This window comes from Cebus imitator, unplaced genomic scaffold, assembly GCF_001604975.1.
Source record: "Cebus imitator isolate Cc_AM_T3 unplaced genomic scaffold, Cebus_imitator-1.0 Scaffold28, whole genome shotgun sequence".
In the NCBI taxonomy this organism is placed as follows: Eukaryota; Metazoa; Chordata; class Mammalia; order Primates; family Cebidae; genus Cebus; species Cebus imitator.
The window spans coordinates 10,901,586-10,916,861 of NW_016107343.1; the positions used below are offsets into that span (position 1 = coordinate 10,901,586).

General features: G+C 47.8%; 1 protein-coding gene across 1 annotated transcript in view; it reads right to left on the reverse strand.

Moving 5' to 3' along the window:
* The window catches only part of LOC108300688 (CXADR like membrane protein), a 131,632-nt gene extending 125,886 nt beyond the window's left edge, over positions 1 to 5,746 (reverse strand). The window contains exon 1 of the mRNA XM_017523581.1: positions 5,349 to 5,746. Within this exon, the coding sequence (XP_017379070.1) occupies positions 5,349 to 5,376 (28 nt within the window). The 5' untranslated portion in view covers positions 5,377 to 5,746. The remainder of the gene's footprint in view (positions 1 to 5,348) is intronic.
* Between the last annotated feature and the right edge of the window lie 9,530 nt (positions 5,747 to 15,276).

The following is a 15,276-nucleotide window of genomic DNA, read 5'->3' on the forward strand; positions in this document are numbered from 1 at the left end:
AATTGCTTGAACCTGGGAGGCAGAGGTTGCAGTGAGCCAAGATTATGCCGCTGCATTCTAACCTGGGTGACAGAGAAAGACTGTCTGGAAAAAAAAAAAAAAGATGGGCACCGTGGCTCATGCCTGTAACACTTTGGGAGGCTGAGGCGGGCAGATCATCTGAGGTTGGGAGTTCAAGACCAGTCTGACCAACATGGAGAAACCCCGTCTCTACTAAAAATACAAAATTAGCTGGGCTTGGTGGTGCATGCCTGTAATCCTAGCCATTTGGGAGGCTAAGGTAGGAGAATAGCTTGAACCTGGGAGGTGGAGGTTGCATTGAGCCGAGATCGTGCCATTGCACACCAGCCTGGACAACAAGAGAAAAACTCTGCCTCAAAAAAACAAAACAAAACAAAACAAAACAGCTTATGCATACAAATAGCTTTACACTGTAGCTCCTCTGCACTAAAGTCTATCTTGAGTGTCCATGCTTGGGGTTGTTCTGTAGGTAACCTTGGTTAGGATGAGGTCGTTTTGGTGAGTATTTCAGTTACTGAACTTCCTGGGTGGGGGGATTGGGCCATCACCTTGAACCTGAATGGTGCTCCCTGGCTAACAGTGCCACAGGGCAGCTCCGGGATGGAGGTTACTACTGTTCTCTTGCAGTCAGTTCGTTGGCCCCTCTGGTTTATCATCATGTGCTACCAATTGCCGTGAGTGAACAGTGCCTGAAAAAATCAGATAAGCATGGTGACACCCATCTGTTCCTGATCACAAGCACATCTGGACCAGCCAGAAAATTCTCACAATTCAAAAAACTCAGAGAATGTTAGTGGTGTAAGGAAACTTAGAGATAACCTTAATCTCATGTTTTCATTTTACAAAGGAGGAAACTAAGACTCAGAATGGTATGATTTTCCTAGGATCACCAAGAAAAATGATTAAGGAGCTAAAGCTATTGATTTCCACTTCCTTGTATACATACAACCACATCTTTGGGACTGTGGGTGTTAATTCCTTTTTCCTGAATGCACCAGACATCCATGACACTGCAGAGTTCCCAGGACTTCCAATGACGATGACTGAATTGAAATGTTATGACGCCTACTGATTTTTCAGGCAATTTCTCATATAATAAAAACCAATGCCAATTACTCAGCATTTAGCTCACTTAACTGAAGCATCACAAGAGCAGCTGTGATATTGAAGCTTAAGTACATGAGCTGAAAAGGAAGGAGAGACATTTTTCTATTTCAAAAATGTGTAATGGGACAGATCATGGAATTAGGGTTCCAGTCTTGGCCCTTCTCTAGCTGTATAACCGTAGCCAAGCCTCTCTGAACTTTGGTTTTTTCTTCATCCTAAAAGAAGGGTTAGGTTTAGATCAAAGATCAACTTAGGTTCCAAGGAAAGATATCAGGAGGTCTCAATGAAGTCTTAAATATTACTGGCAAATTTGATATATACATGTCTTTTCCTAAGAAGTGGTTTTGTGATTTTCATCAGATAAAGGATCTGGGACTCAAAATTTTAAGAACCATTGATTCAGACAGTCTCTTAGTTTGCCTCTAGTTCTGGCAATCTTTGGCCTTACCTTTAAAAAATATCCATCATCATTAGATGCATCCATGAAACAATACTCATGTGTACCCTGCCCAGATGAGCACAAGACAAAAATAGGATGTGACTTGACATAAGCCTACAGGGAATATATCATTTGATGATCATCACCATTAATGTGAGAAGATGAGGGTAGGACATGGAATCCTACTGAGACCTGTCATTATCTCACAGACCAATGGACTATGCATTCATGCCTTCTTCAAACTCACTTTCTGAGAAACCAAGCTCCTTTCCCTTCCTGGCAGGAGTTTCAATGGAGAAGACTATTTTTAGTCTGGTACTAGCACACACAATACAACAAAATAAATTTATATGACAAATATATTATCTGGTCCCTATTCCTGTAATGTTCTTTGTAGAATTTTTTTAAAAATAGGACTGATCCTTGCATTAACAAGGAAGGAAGACAAGGAAGACAAGGAAGCTCAAACCAGGCTGAATTAGAACTTGGCTTCTCACTACTGGGTTATCCCACAGTCAAAGGGTAGTGATCTTCCAAATTTTTTACCTCTCCTGACCTTAAACATTTCAAATGCTTCAAAAATCCAATTCTCTCTTAACAAATAGTTCACAAGTGTTTATGCAAGGTGCTGAAGGTGGTTCACAGGTGAATGAGTCACTGTCCCTGTCTTCATGGAGCTTCCATTCTAATGGGGTGTTTGATAAGCATTTGGAACACCATAATTCAAAGTAGCGTAAGAGGAAGGCTATTGGGACTCAAAGGTCCGACAGACTACTCAAAAAACAAGAAACAAAAACCAAAGTATATTCAGCTGGTAAACCATGGAGATGTGTACGGAGGAGGTGGCATTGGAGCTGAGACTTGGGGAGTGAATGTGATTTTGATCTGAAGGAGGAGGAAAGAAGGAAGCATTTTTAGTGGAGGGATTATCATAAACAAAAGCATAGAATTAGAAAGAAGCATGGGACATGTTTTGGGAGCAGGCAGTAATTCAGGTTTCCTGCTGAGTATCTGGAGGTGAGGAGAAGAAGAGCTGTGAATGACATTAGGTAAAAATCTTTGATGTTAGAATGAAGTGTTGTACTAGATACTAAAAGCAATGAGACTACTAAAGGTTTTTGGAGGAAGAGAGAAAAACCATAGAATTACAGAAATCTAAAATTTAACATTCCCCCACTCCTACGCCCATTGTACAGACAAGGGAGTCAGAACAAGAACCTAAGAACCTGGAGAGCTTGGCAGGCTCCTAAGTCCCAGCTTCGTGCATTCTACCAGCGGCCTCACAAAGTTTCTTGGGTAGCAGTGTGCAGGATGGAGGAGAGAGGACAGGCAGGACAGGAGTGTGGCAGCTACTGTAGTCACTCAGGAGAGAAGCTAAGGTGGCACAGTGAGGACCGGAACGTTAGAGGAGTGGGGCAGGGGAGTGGGTCAGAAGAGGGGCTGAGCCGTGGAGCCCCTTCTCTCTTCTCCATGGAGCTCAGAGCACTACTTGTTCATTCACATTGGAGAGGTGGGTTATTTGACCTCACGCATTGGCAGGTCCAGGAAGCACGGAGTCAACTGGCCCACAGTTCAGATGATGAGCACTCTCCACCCTCCCAGCCCTTCTTCACTACTGTAAAATCTTTACAAATCTTAGAAGAAGAAAAAGAGAGGCCAAAAATCATGTCAGCCATGATCAGAAGCAGCCCTGGAGCTGCCCCTTTAAAGGACCAGTATGATGGTTTCAGAATTCAGACAACTTTGTGTGTTTTCTTTCTGGCTTTGCTGAAGAGTGTCTAAGCATATCATGGCTCCAAACCACTTCTCAAATTAGGACAGGTGCTCACAAAGTGTTAATTTTGCTTCCCTTTCCCAGACCTCTCCTATAGGTCACGCTGACATCTTACATTCCTTGAAGAGGATGGTGAGATCAAAGAGCCAGGCACACGTGGTAGAGGGTAAGCACTTAGAGAATGTCTGCAGCCACAGGAGGCTGTAAAGCAATGCGCTTTAGCAAGCTGTCTCCAGAGCCAGGTAGCCTGCGCCCAAATTCCATCTCTGCTGATTATGAGTGTGTGGCCTTGAGCAAGTTACTTGGCCTTTTTACACCTTAATTTCTTCATCTGTAAAATGAGGGTAGCCAACAGGGTTGGTTGGGCAGCCAATAGGCTTGATGTGAAGAACAAATGAGTTACCAAGACAATACATATAAAGTGTTCAGTACAGCAAGGCCTATTAGCTGTTTTTAATAAGGTAGCTCAGAAGTTTCATTCTACTAAATATCTGGTAATTGGTAGCTTAGTGGTAGAGGCCAGTAAATGGGACAAAGGTGCCATCCAACTGCGTCAGATGTGCACAGAACAGTATTACAATAGTTGGTTAATATCTAAAAGAGTTTAGAAAATAACCCCTCCCCACCTGCCCTACTTGAGCAACAGTTTGGCTTAGTCCACCTCCTTCATTCCTCTAACTTGAGCGTTTATCAGCCTGAGGCTGGCCTAGATGGCATGCATATAGTCTAGTTGGTTTGTAAGGTTTCAAAAAAGACAGAGAACTCTAGCCACGTGTTTCAGGGTTGGGTGGTTCTTCTAGACACCAGCCTCTTTCACACCCCTGGTGTTTCAGTACAGAAGGGACTTAGGAACCATCTAGTACTCCCGTTTCAGAGCTAAACAAGTGGAAGCCCTGGATGAGGAGTAAGTTGCCTGAGGTCACCCAGGTAGTCAGTTCAAAACCAGGACTAGTTCTCCCGTGCCTTGGTGTTCAGAGTGGCGCTTGCTCTTGATCACATCTGGCTGGCTCGTTGATTTTCTGATCTCCAGCTAACTGTTGGGCCTGTCTCCAGTGCATCCCACGCTTCAGGGTGCACAGGATGACTGGCCTTTGGTTCTTCCTGCCTGCCTTCCCTGCCCTGGCCCCTCAGACATTCCCGGTGCCTCCGGTGTGCTCCTGCCACCCACATCCCTGATGTCCTCTCCTGCAAACCTGCCTCTGCCTAAGGGCCTCTGAGTCCCCAAGAGTCCTGCCTGGGGGACCCCAGGAAGAGACGCTCAGGAGGACTCTTCCCTTTGCCCTGGAGTCTGTTTCAGGAAAAAGTGATGTTTGCTCTATTTCCCTCTTCTGGCTCCTCTGCTCCGTTTTTTCCAAGTCTTCTTCACTCTGTGCTTGGTCTCCCCCAACTTTGCCTTTCTGCTTTACATTCCTGTTCTCCTCTCTTTCTCTCTCCTTCCCAGCCCTTCCCCTTTCCTCTTTTCTTTCCTTCCCTGTGTCACTTGCATCTTCCCGGTGCTGCTTGGGCCCCGCCCTTTTTCCCTCTTCCCTTTCCTCTCCAACCCTGCCTATCCCCCACTCCGCTCACCCTTTAACACATCTGTTTCCAATCTGAGCCTCGGAGGCGCCTGTCTGAAACAACAACAAAAAACCCCCACCCTCAGGAACCTGGCACAGAAATTCCTGGATAAACCTTCCCTCCACCAATTCTCCACTTTCCCCAGATACACCAGAAACTAAACACCGGCCTAAAGAGGACACTGCACATCAAACGGTTCACCAAACTCCACCAGGAAACCCCCCAGCCCCCAAGCCTGCTCCCGGGCCCAGATGTGCGAGACAATCTCGATGGCCGACTGGGCGGTCCCGGGTTACCAGATGTGCTCCTCCGTGGCCAGGAGGCAGGGACGGAAAAGCCGGCTCACTCCGGGGGCTGCGGGGACAACCGTTCAGAATCAGCGTCTTCCCCGGACGCTGCGCTGCGTTTGCCCACGGCCATCCGAACTCCCGCCCTCCCAGAGGCACTCACCTAGCAAGAGGAGGCGGAGGAGGGACATCCCGATCCCGGCACGCGGGCGCTTCCCCGCTCAGCAGCTGCCTGGCTCCTGGGCGGCCGGGCGCCTCCGACGGACCTCGGGCGAGCTGGATGCGGCGCCTCGGGGTGCGCTCGGGGTGGCTGCAGCCATGTGCCGAGCCGGACCCGGCCCCGCGCCCCGCGCCCCGCGCCCCCGGGGAGCACAGGGGCTCCCGGCGCTTGCCCCACCAGCTCGCGCGCAGACGGGAGCCCGGACCAGGGTCGGGGGGTGGGGAAAGGCGAGGCAGAAAGGCGCTACCGCTTCGTGGAACACTTTTCCCTGTTTGGAAAGGAAAAGGAGTAAAGAAAGAGAGAGGGGGAAAAAAATTCAGCTGGAACCACATGGTTGCCTCCTACCGCAGCCCCTCCCTCGCTCCCTCGCTGCTCCCTCCCTCCCTCCCTCCCTCCCGCGCAGCGTTTGGGGTTAGCGGCGGGGGCCGGTGGAGGAGAAGCGTGAGCTGGCGGGGCGGGAGGGCCGGGGAGGCTTGGGGCCGGGCAGAGGCGGGTGGGTGGAGAGGCGCCCGGCGTAGGATTGATTCTCTGTAGGAGGCATTGGTGACACCTCGGCTGAGAGCCCGTGGACGAGGCCTTGTCCGTTCCTCTCTGCTCTCACTCTGTCCTTCTCTCCACTTCTCTCTCGCTTCTTTTTCACTCTCCTCTCTCTCTGCTTCCTTGTCTCTCGCCAATGTGGCATTTCTCTCTTCCATCTCTTCCTCTCCACGTCTCCTTATTTGCATTCTTCTTGCCTCTCCCTCTCTCCTCCTGCCCTCTCCCCTCTGTGCTCTGACCTCTTCTCGCCTCTCCTCTGCCTCCCTGTCTGGTTCTGTCGGTGTGAAGCCACCACCAGAATGAGCAGGCCGACGTGGGGGGCGCGGAGGTGGGCAGCGAAGGCAGCCGGCGCCTGGCCGGCCAGGGCTCTCCCCACCGACTGCCTGCTTTGGCACTCTGCGACCACCCTTGGCCTGGCTTTCCTGGGACGCTTCGCGTTCCCTCGCTTTCTGCTGTCGGTATTTGCAGCAGCGCGCCCTCAGATCCGGACAGAGTTAAGCTAGCCAGCACCCAGGGAAGTGGAGACCCACAGCTCGGCGGAAGGCTGTCTATTGAGAAGCTTTGTAGCAAAGTGCTCTGCCCATGGCCCTTCCAAAACGTGCACCCTCTCCTTTCAGAAAGAACAGAAGGCAGAGGGAGTAGAATCCCCCTGGCGCCAGGGCTTGCGCTCGCGGGCTCCAGGAACCCGGCCCAGAAGGCTCCTGGAGGGCAGGAGGCTGGTGGCTCGACGGGGGCGGAGGGTGGGTTCCGGGGAGACCAGCCCCGGGGTCCGCCCCTGGGAGTCTGTCCTTCACTACCTTGCTGCTCAGCGGCAGAGGGGGGCGGCGATAATAGGAAAGGGCAGTGAGGGTGGCGCTCAGATCTCAGCTGCCTGGACCTCAAGCCCTGCCCTTGTGCCCCGGGCCTCCCAGAAACCCTGGTTCCAGTCTCTGAATGTCCCTGGAGGGCTTTTCCCTCAGTAGCCCATAAGGACGCAATCGCTCACCTTCGGTCCAAGTTGGAAGAGGGGTACAGAGCTCTTGAGAAGAAAGATTGTGGGGGGGGGTGGCGGGGAGGGCGCGCTGCCGAGTCACACACTTGCCTCATTTTCCCATCCCTCTTTCCGGGGCTCTTACTCCTCTCTAAGGAGCTAGTCCTGCCCAGATGTAATGAAAACCCGTCCCATTTCGCAGACGAGGAAAGCAAAGGCCTGAAGAGGTTAGGGACGTCTCACAGGGTCTCTCAGAGGATTCGCAAAAGCTGGAGCTTTGCTTTGGAAGAATTGCAGCGCGTCTCCACTCACTCCCCCACCCCTTCAATACCTATGTGTTAGGCATCCACTCTGTGCCAGGTGCTTTTTTAGGTGTGAGGACACAAAGCAAGTAGAACGTGGAAATTGACATTTAAAAAAATAGGAGTATGTCATGGATACCAACTATGGACCCAGAATCATATTATTGACCTTTTAATATCATCCTTCTTATACTGCTAAGGGAGAGTCATTGAAAAAAGCACCATCCCTTAGCATAAACAGGAAGAGAAGGAAACTATAACTTAGAGAGGCCTAAATATCTTGCCCCAGATGAAAAACTATTAAAACACTTCTACTCCAATATTAATATTCTAATATTTAGAAATATTATTTTTATATTGAGAAGTGTTTAAAAGGTCTCTTTGACTCCTAAGTAACTTTATTTTCCATTTTAAACTAATTGTCTAATAAGGGAAATAGATACATTCACAACTATAATTTGTATATGAATATGCTGAAAAAACAGTAATTCTTTTTTTTTGTTTGTTTTTTGTTTTTTGAGACAGGGCCAGGTTCACTGCAACCTCTGCCTCCTGGCTCAAGTGATCCTCCCACCTCAGCCTTCCAAGTAGCTGAGACTACAGGCTCGCTCCACCATGCCCGGCTAATATTTGTATTTTCTGTAGAGACGGGGTTTTGCTATGTTGCTCAGGCTGGTCTCAAACTCCTGGGCTCAAGCAATTCTCCTGACTTGGCCTCCCAAAGTGCTGGGATTACAGGCGTGAGCCACCACGTCCAGCTAAAAACACGAATTCTTAAAGGTTGGAGAAGGTGGCAGAAAAACTACATAGAGAAGGTAATATATTTTTTGCTTCTGCTTTACCATTTTTGTTTTTAATTGACATTTCAGGCTTACAAAAAAGTTGCAAGATAGCACAAAAATTCTTCACCCAGATTCCTCCTTTTATTTCTCTCTAGAGGCAGTGTTTTTGCACAAGTTTTTCAAGCCCCACCTCCACCCCACCACTGCTGGTGGCCTTTCTCAAGAACCTGGTAATGTCAGTGCTGTTTATTGCTTGAGGACTGGTGCGCGCGTGAAGACAGATGTGTGTGGGTGTAGGCAGATATGTGTTTAAACCCACATTGCTCAAGCCGAAGGTAACAGGAGCCTTGAGCTCCAGGTCATTAGTCACCAACACAGGAAATGATTAAACTGGACTAAGATTGGGTTGCAAACACTCAATTTTCCCAGGCCCAAGTCTTATAGCCAGTAGGTATTTGGCACATAGTTTTGAGATTTTTGTGTCCCTGAAGGTGCCTGTCTCTAAATCTGCAACCTGTTTTCTATTGTCATGGGTCGTGGCAGGAAGAGCAGAGACAGTGCTTCTGAGATGGTTTGTAACTCACAGCCCATCTTTACTAATGCTGGGACCCACTCTGGGCTGGGTGCCTCGGAGGATCCCAAGAGTGTGTTACAATCCTTACCCTGAATGGACCTCTCAGTTCAGAGGGAGAAAAAACACCAACATGAGAAATGTTTCAACAACAGTACAGGCAAGTTATATAGTTAGATGGCAGAGTAAATTATCCTGACAATAAAAAAACAGTGAGAATTCCAAGAAAGGAAGGAGCACTTTAGGCTGGGGCGGGGTGATTGCGGAGAGCAACGATGGAACCAGCCCTTGAGGGATGAACAGAATTTCGTTAGGAGAGAGCTGGGGAGGGCTGTGAGTGGGGGCATTCCTGGACAAAGACGTGGAGTTAGGAATAGCTCTCGCATATTGAGGGGGCATTGAATGAAATGAAATGCTTGAAAGGAAAATTGTTGTTGAAGCAAAATGCCCTGGGGGCAAAATTGTGACAAGTTCGGACTGTGAGGCAAAAGATTCTAGAACTTGTTCTGCAGCTTCTCCTCCAGGCTTTTTAAAAAAAATTTAAGAAAAAGTATCTTGATGAGAACCATATTTTAGGAAGTGGAAATTGGCAGCTTCTGCCCAGAGGTGACCTCAAGGGTTGGCCAGGGTGGAGAATTTTCATGACCCTTTCCTATCTATCAAGCTGCCTTTCTCTCAGTATTTTGTAGAGTGATACACATACGCAGCTTCAAGACACTTCGCTTGTCCTTTCCAATTTATGGGGAGCCAAGGAGGACCACCCCAAACCTCCCCTTTACAGGAATTCTGGAGCCACCACGGGGAGTGTGTGATGCACTGGAAAAGAAACCTGAAGGACAGGAACTGTTTGGAACCTATTGCATTAAGTAGGCAGATATGATGAGGGTAATGAAACAATGTAGAAGATACTTGGAAGAAAGATTAAATAGGGGTAAGTACATAACAATCATTGAGGGTGAAAGGAATGAAAAAGAGGCACCAAATATGAGTATAATTGACTAAATACATTGTTACATATGCCAAGATTGACAGCAACCATTAATTTACCTCCTGGTATATTCCAGAGATTATAAGCATGATTAATAAGTATCACATTACAATGAGGAAGCTAAGGTTTAGCAAGATTAAATACATTGCATATCATCCCATGGTCGTAAATGATTGAGGCAGTATATAAAGTCAGCAGTGTCAAACCTTTTACACCTCACTGTCTTTTGATAGTACTACTGACACACTAGGGAAGTTGGGTAAGTTAACTTGTCAGGAATGGAGAGATAAATTAGCCAATTACCTGGAGACATGGTAACTGAATAAATCATCATCCATCCATCCATCCCTCCATCTATCTTTCTGTTCTGTTTGTTTGTTTTTGAGATGGAGTCTCACACTGTTGCCTGGGCTGGAGTGCAATGGCGCAATCTTGGCTCACTGCAACCCCCACCTCCCAGGTTCAAGCGATTCTCCTGCCTTAGCCTCCTGAGTAGACGGGATTACAGGCATGTGCCACCATGCCAGGCTAACTTTTTGTATTTTTAGTACAGACAGGGTTTCACTATGTTGGCCAGGCTGGTTTCGAACTCCTGACCTCGTGATCCCCTTGCCTCAGCCTCCCGAAGTGCTGGGATTACAGGCGTGAGCCACTGCACCCTGCCCATCTTTCTATTTTTTCTTTCAATCAATAATTTCGCAAATCTTTGTTAAACACCTACTATACACCAAGAACTGGAAAATCAATGATGAAGAACAGAAAAGTTGTCCTTACCCTGCAGAAGCTTCTGGTGAGTTAAGGGAGATGAACAACCAATGAGCAATTACGTGGAGTGAGAAATGCTCTGCTAGGGAAAGGGCAGAGTGCAATGGAGATTATAGCAGGACCTTACACCTAGTGTAGGAGATGCCAAAAAGACATCCTGGGAGAAAAGCCCTGTGAACTGCAGGGGAGAGGAATGCAGTGGGAAGAGGGAGACCTGTGCTCTTCTCTCATCTCATACCTGGAAACCATGGACCATGTTTTTTTTTTTTTTTTTTTTTGAGAGAGAGAGATTTGCTTTGTTGCCCAGGCTGGAGTGCAGTGGCGCAATCTCAGCTCACTGCAACCTCCACCTCTCTAGTTCGAGCAATTCTTGTGCCTCAGCCTCCTCCTCCTGAGTAGCTGAGATTTACAGGCACCCACCACCGTGCCCAGCTGATTTTTGTATTTTACTAGAAATGGGCTTTCACCATGTTGCCCAGGCTGGCCTTGAACTCGTGAGCTCAGGCAATCCACCTGTCTCTGCCTCCCAAAGTGCTAGGATTACAGGCATGAACCACCATGCCTGGCTGTGGACCATGTCTTTTAATCTTTTTGAGGTCCAGCATCCACCTATGACCCATCCTCACAGTTGACAATACAAGCTCATGAGGACACTCGGGAGAAGGCAGCTGTGGAATGATGAAAAGGGTTCTGCCTGAAGAGGCAGAAAGTCTGGGCTTCCAGTCGCTCTGAATAGGCCCCTTGACTTCACTGAGGCTTTCTTTCCTCTGAGCCCAATCCTGGTAGGAGGAAGAAGTGGAATTATAATATGATGGAGGCGCCTGCTGCAGTGTCTGTCACATACGAGGCTCAGTAAATATTTGTTCCAACTAAAACTAAAGTTGAGTTCATAGGATTCCATTCCCTGCAGTAAAAGAGCCAATTTCTGTCTCATTTCCTATTTTCTATTAAAACAAGGTTATCTTCATATATTCTTTCCTGTCCTGCAAGGATGCTTCTTGGCTTGGCTGTTCACTGTGTTATTTCTCTTATGGCTGGAGAGTAAGGGGGCCCAGCTGGCTTTCAGGGTCTTGACTGGACAACTTTTTTTTTTAAGCTGTGACTTAGAACCCTGTGTGCTAATAGAGGGTAAGGCACACATTGTATAGTGCCAGTCCCAAGCACTGATCTTTGTGGTCAGCTGAGGAGGCAGGGACTTTGTCGGGCTGATGTTTCCTGCAGGACATTTGATGGTGAAGAAAAGGTCTCAGCCTCCATCTGCCTACCAGCACTCAGGATGCATAAACCCATCCCTCCAGCCCAGCAGGCTTTCCAGGAGGCCACTGGAAGAGTCAAGAGCCAAGACAGAAAGCAGAGAAGAGTCTGTAGCTGCGGAGCCTGAGGCTTTATAGTAGGACGCTGCTTTGTGTACCAGCTTCATGCCTGGCATCAGCTAGTTTTGGGCTTTTCTAGCTTCTCCCACATCCTACTTTTAATTCCTGCGAAAGTAACACAGGCAGAGGTGGTTCTGGAGGAAGACAGGCTGATTTTGAATTCTGGCCACTCTCCTGACTGTGCCTAACTTGGGTATATTTCTTAACCTCAGCCTACGTTAGTTCATCTGTAAGATTTCTCATGTGGCTGTTGAGAAGATAACAGGGGACTGCAGAAAGAAAGCACTTCATGCAGGGCAGGCACGCTGCTGCTCAGCCAGTGAGCCTTACTCTCCCCCACTTAATTAATGCAACAGAATATGCCAGGACTCCAGGATACCTTGTAACTGGATCTTCAGGGGACCTTTCACCTCTCACAGAAAGGGGACGATAGCGTCTCCTTCCTTTAGGTGGGGAATTGAAGTCTAGTGACTGCCTTAGAAACACACAACAAAAGGAGTAGTAAGAAGTGTTTTCGTGCTCCCTCTCCCTCAACTCTGGGTTGAGATCAAAGCAGGCTTTTCTTTGGCTGATGATACTCAGAATTACCCACCAGACAAGCTGCCTTAATAAGGGAGCCAAATGGGACAGGAGTAAGAACAGGCAATGCATTTCAGATTGTCAGATTGATGGGGATATCGGAGACATCCCATCTAACCTCCATGTTTTACAGAGAAGTACACAAGTGAAGAGAGGAACAGCAACGTGGCTGGGGCCACCTAGCTAGCTGGTAGCACAGAAGGTATAAGAGCCCCAGCCTGACTCTTTGTTCAGTGCTCTTGCCACTGTCTTGTGCTGACCTGCTGTGATCCTGAGCAACCTCTCCCCAAAGGGAGAAGCCATCAGGTAGGTGACCAGAGGCATGCCTGGCTTCATCCTCCAGCCAGACATCTTGGTGATATTTCTGAAAATCCAGCAGCATGTTCCCCTTTGTTGACATGTAAGCACATGGCAGAGAATACAGACCACCAAACTATAGACAGGAATATTTATATCTTCCCAGCTGGACAAGGGCAGCTAGCTGTCCTCAGCTAGCATGAGCGCTCATGTACTTTTCATTCATTCAGCCTAAAAAAAGTGTCTCCAGCCTGTAAGTCTGCATTTGTTCCACCTCTGTGCAGCTGCTGTGTCCTCTATCAAGCTGGGCAGTCCCTTAGAGTTCCTTTTGGTCTAACTTCCTCACTTTGTAGACTGAGTCCCAGCCGGGAGATGTGCTATCTCTGGGTCAAACTCAAGTTTGAGACGGAGTCAACCTGGAAACCAGGTTGCTTAGCAACAGCCCAATCTCCATCTAGAGTGTGGAAGATGATCACACAGAGTGACCCTGCCTCTTCCTAAAAGGTCAGGAATGAGAATAGAAAACTCATGGTGTTTGCTGGCAGAAACAGGTGGGACAGGGCCCAGGGAAGTGCTAGGCTTTTTTTTTTTTCTTTTTTCCTAGTATTGGATGAGGCTCAGTAGAAGCCATAAAATAAAACTAAGAAGAATCTATGCGAGGCCTGATTATGCCACTGGTGTCCTGCCTGCGGGGAACTCATTTATTTTGTGGCTGAGATGCTGGGAGCCGTCAGCAGCTGCTTGCAGCTGCTCAGTGACAAGACTGATGTCAGAGATGGCCAGACTAAGGAGATGGGAAGGGAGGAGAAGCATCCCCTGCCTTCCCACCCACCAACGCACACAGATGCGTGACATCCACTCAGAACAGTCTTGCAGCCTCTTGCATCACTGTGCATCTTCCCCAGTGACACTGTCCCCAGGAGGTGGAGTGGGGGATACACCAGCCATGGCCTGAAACCAGTGTTCAAGAGGTAGTGGAGGGGGTTGGACAGAGCATGAGGGGCTACGTCAGGAGACCAGGATGGAGCCTGTCCCGCACTGTCACCTACCGAGTCAGCTTGAATAAATGATGAACCTCTCTGCATCGCAGTTGTGTATCTGGAGAAAATAGGGAAGCTAGTGGTTTGTCAACTCAGGTTCTTTATGAATGTGAGGTAAGCATGATAAAAGAGTGTAGATTGCAGGAATTGGCAGGACCTGACTTGAGTCAGTCATGCTTCTCTGTACCCCGTGTTTCTCAGTGTGGTAGAGAATCAGTCCATTTCAAACTGGTGTGGACCCCCATGACAGACACAGCAGACACACATGGAACAGGAGCTGAGTCCAAGGCTCGTGGTGGAACCTTTCCCCTGACTTCCCAGAGGATGTGCCCAGCACAAAGACAGATCCCAAACACACTGTTTACTGGCTCACCCAGCCCTGTTCCTAACACCCTCTCTTGCCTACCTCAACCATAGCAGTTAAAAGGTCAAACATTTGCTTTCCAGGCCTCCTTTGCCCCCAGGGAAGGCCATGTGACATGATTCTAGCCAATGAGTCTGATCAATGGATAAGAGAAGTCTGCTAGGGAGCTTAGGGGAAACATTTGCTTTATACTTCTTGCAAACCAGAACTGGATTTACTCCCTAAAGGGCTCATTTTCTTAGGATATATAATGCACTCTTCAATAACCACAAATCTAAGACAAAATACAGCCATTGCCCTGAGAAAGGCACAGGTGAAGAGCTATTGAATTTAAAGGGTAACTATTTATTCCTGTGTAGTGATCAGGGACTGCTTCACGGAAGAGGGGGCATTTGAGGTTGATAGGAGTTGAATACCCAAGGCTGAGATTCGGACATTGTTCCTAGTCCCAAGCTCAGATGCCCTGAGTTCCTTCAGTCTTCCAAACTACATTGTGGGGAATCTGATGATTTTTGCCAGGTGATGCAATGATAACTCTGGAGATGATCAGATATCATCCCACCTTGTAATCACAGAGCACCATCTTCCGAAGTCCTTTAAAGGTACAGTCTAACTCATACTTCTGAAGTGAGCAGAGATGGATAAAGACAAAGAAGGCACTTTACAGACACTAAGGAACTTCCTAAAGTTCCAGAATTGTTTGGGAAGAGAACCTGCCATGTAATCCTTCCTGGAACACTCCCTCTTCTTTACCCACGTAGACTCACACACCTACCCTCCAGATGTGGTGGGAGATGCCTTTATGTAACATGAATCTGTATAATGAATTCTTGCTCATATTGAATACCTATGAGTAGGATCTGTACTTTGAGTTGATTATCCCTAAAAGCGAGTCATGGATATGTTCAAGTTATTTGAGTGCTTTCTCTGGTGAGCAGTTGAATGCTTGAGTGAGATTTGTGGCTGGGCTTGGGGCTGGGGTGTCCAATAGAAGACCAGCCTGACCAACGTAGAGAAACACCATGTCTACTAAAAATACAAAAATTAGCAGGGCTTGATGCGTGCCTGTAATCCCAGCTACTGGGGAGGCTGAGGCAGGAGAATTGCTTGAACCTGGGAGGTGGACGTTGCAGTGAGCCGAAATTGTGCCACTGCACTCCAACCTGGGTGACAGAGCAAGACTCCGTCTTGAAAAAAAGTTAAAAAAACCAATGACTAAAGTGGTAAATTTTACATCTTGTGTATCTCACCACAAAAAAATTATCTACAACACCACTTTATTTTAGAAAAGTCTTGGTTTTTT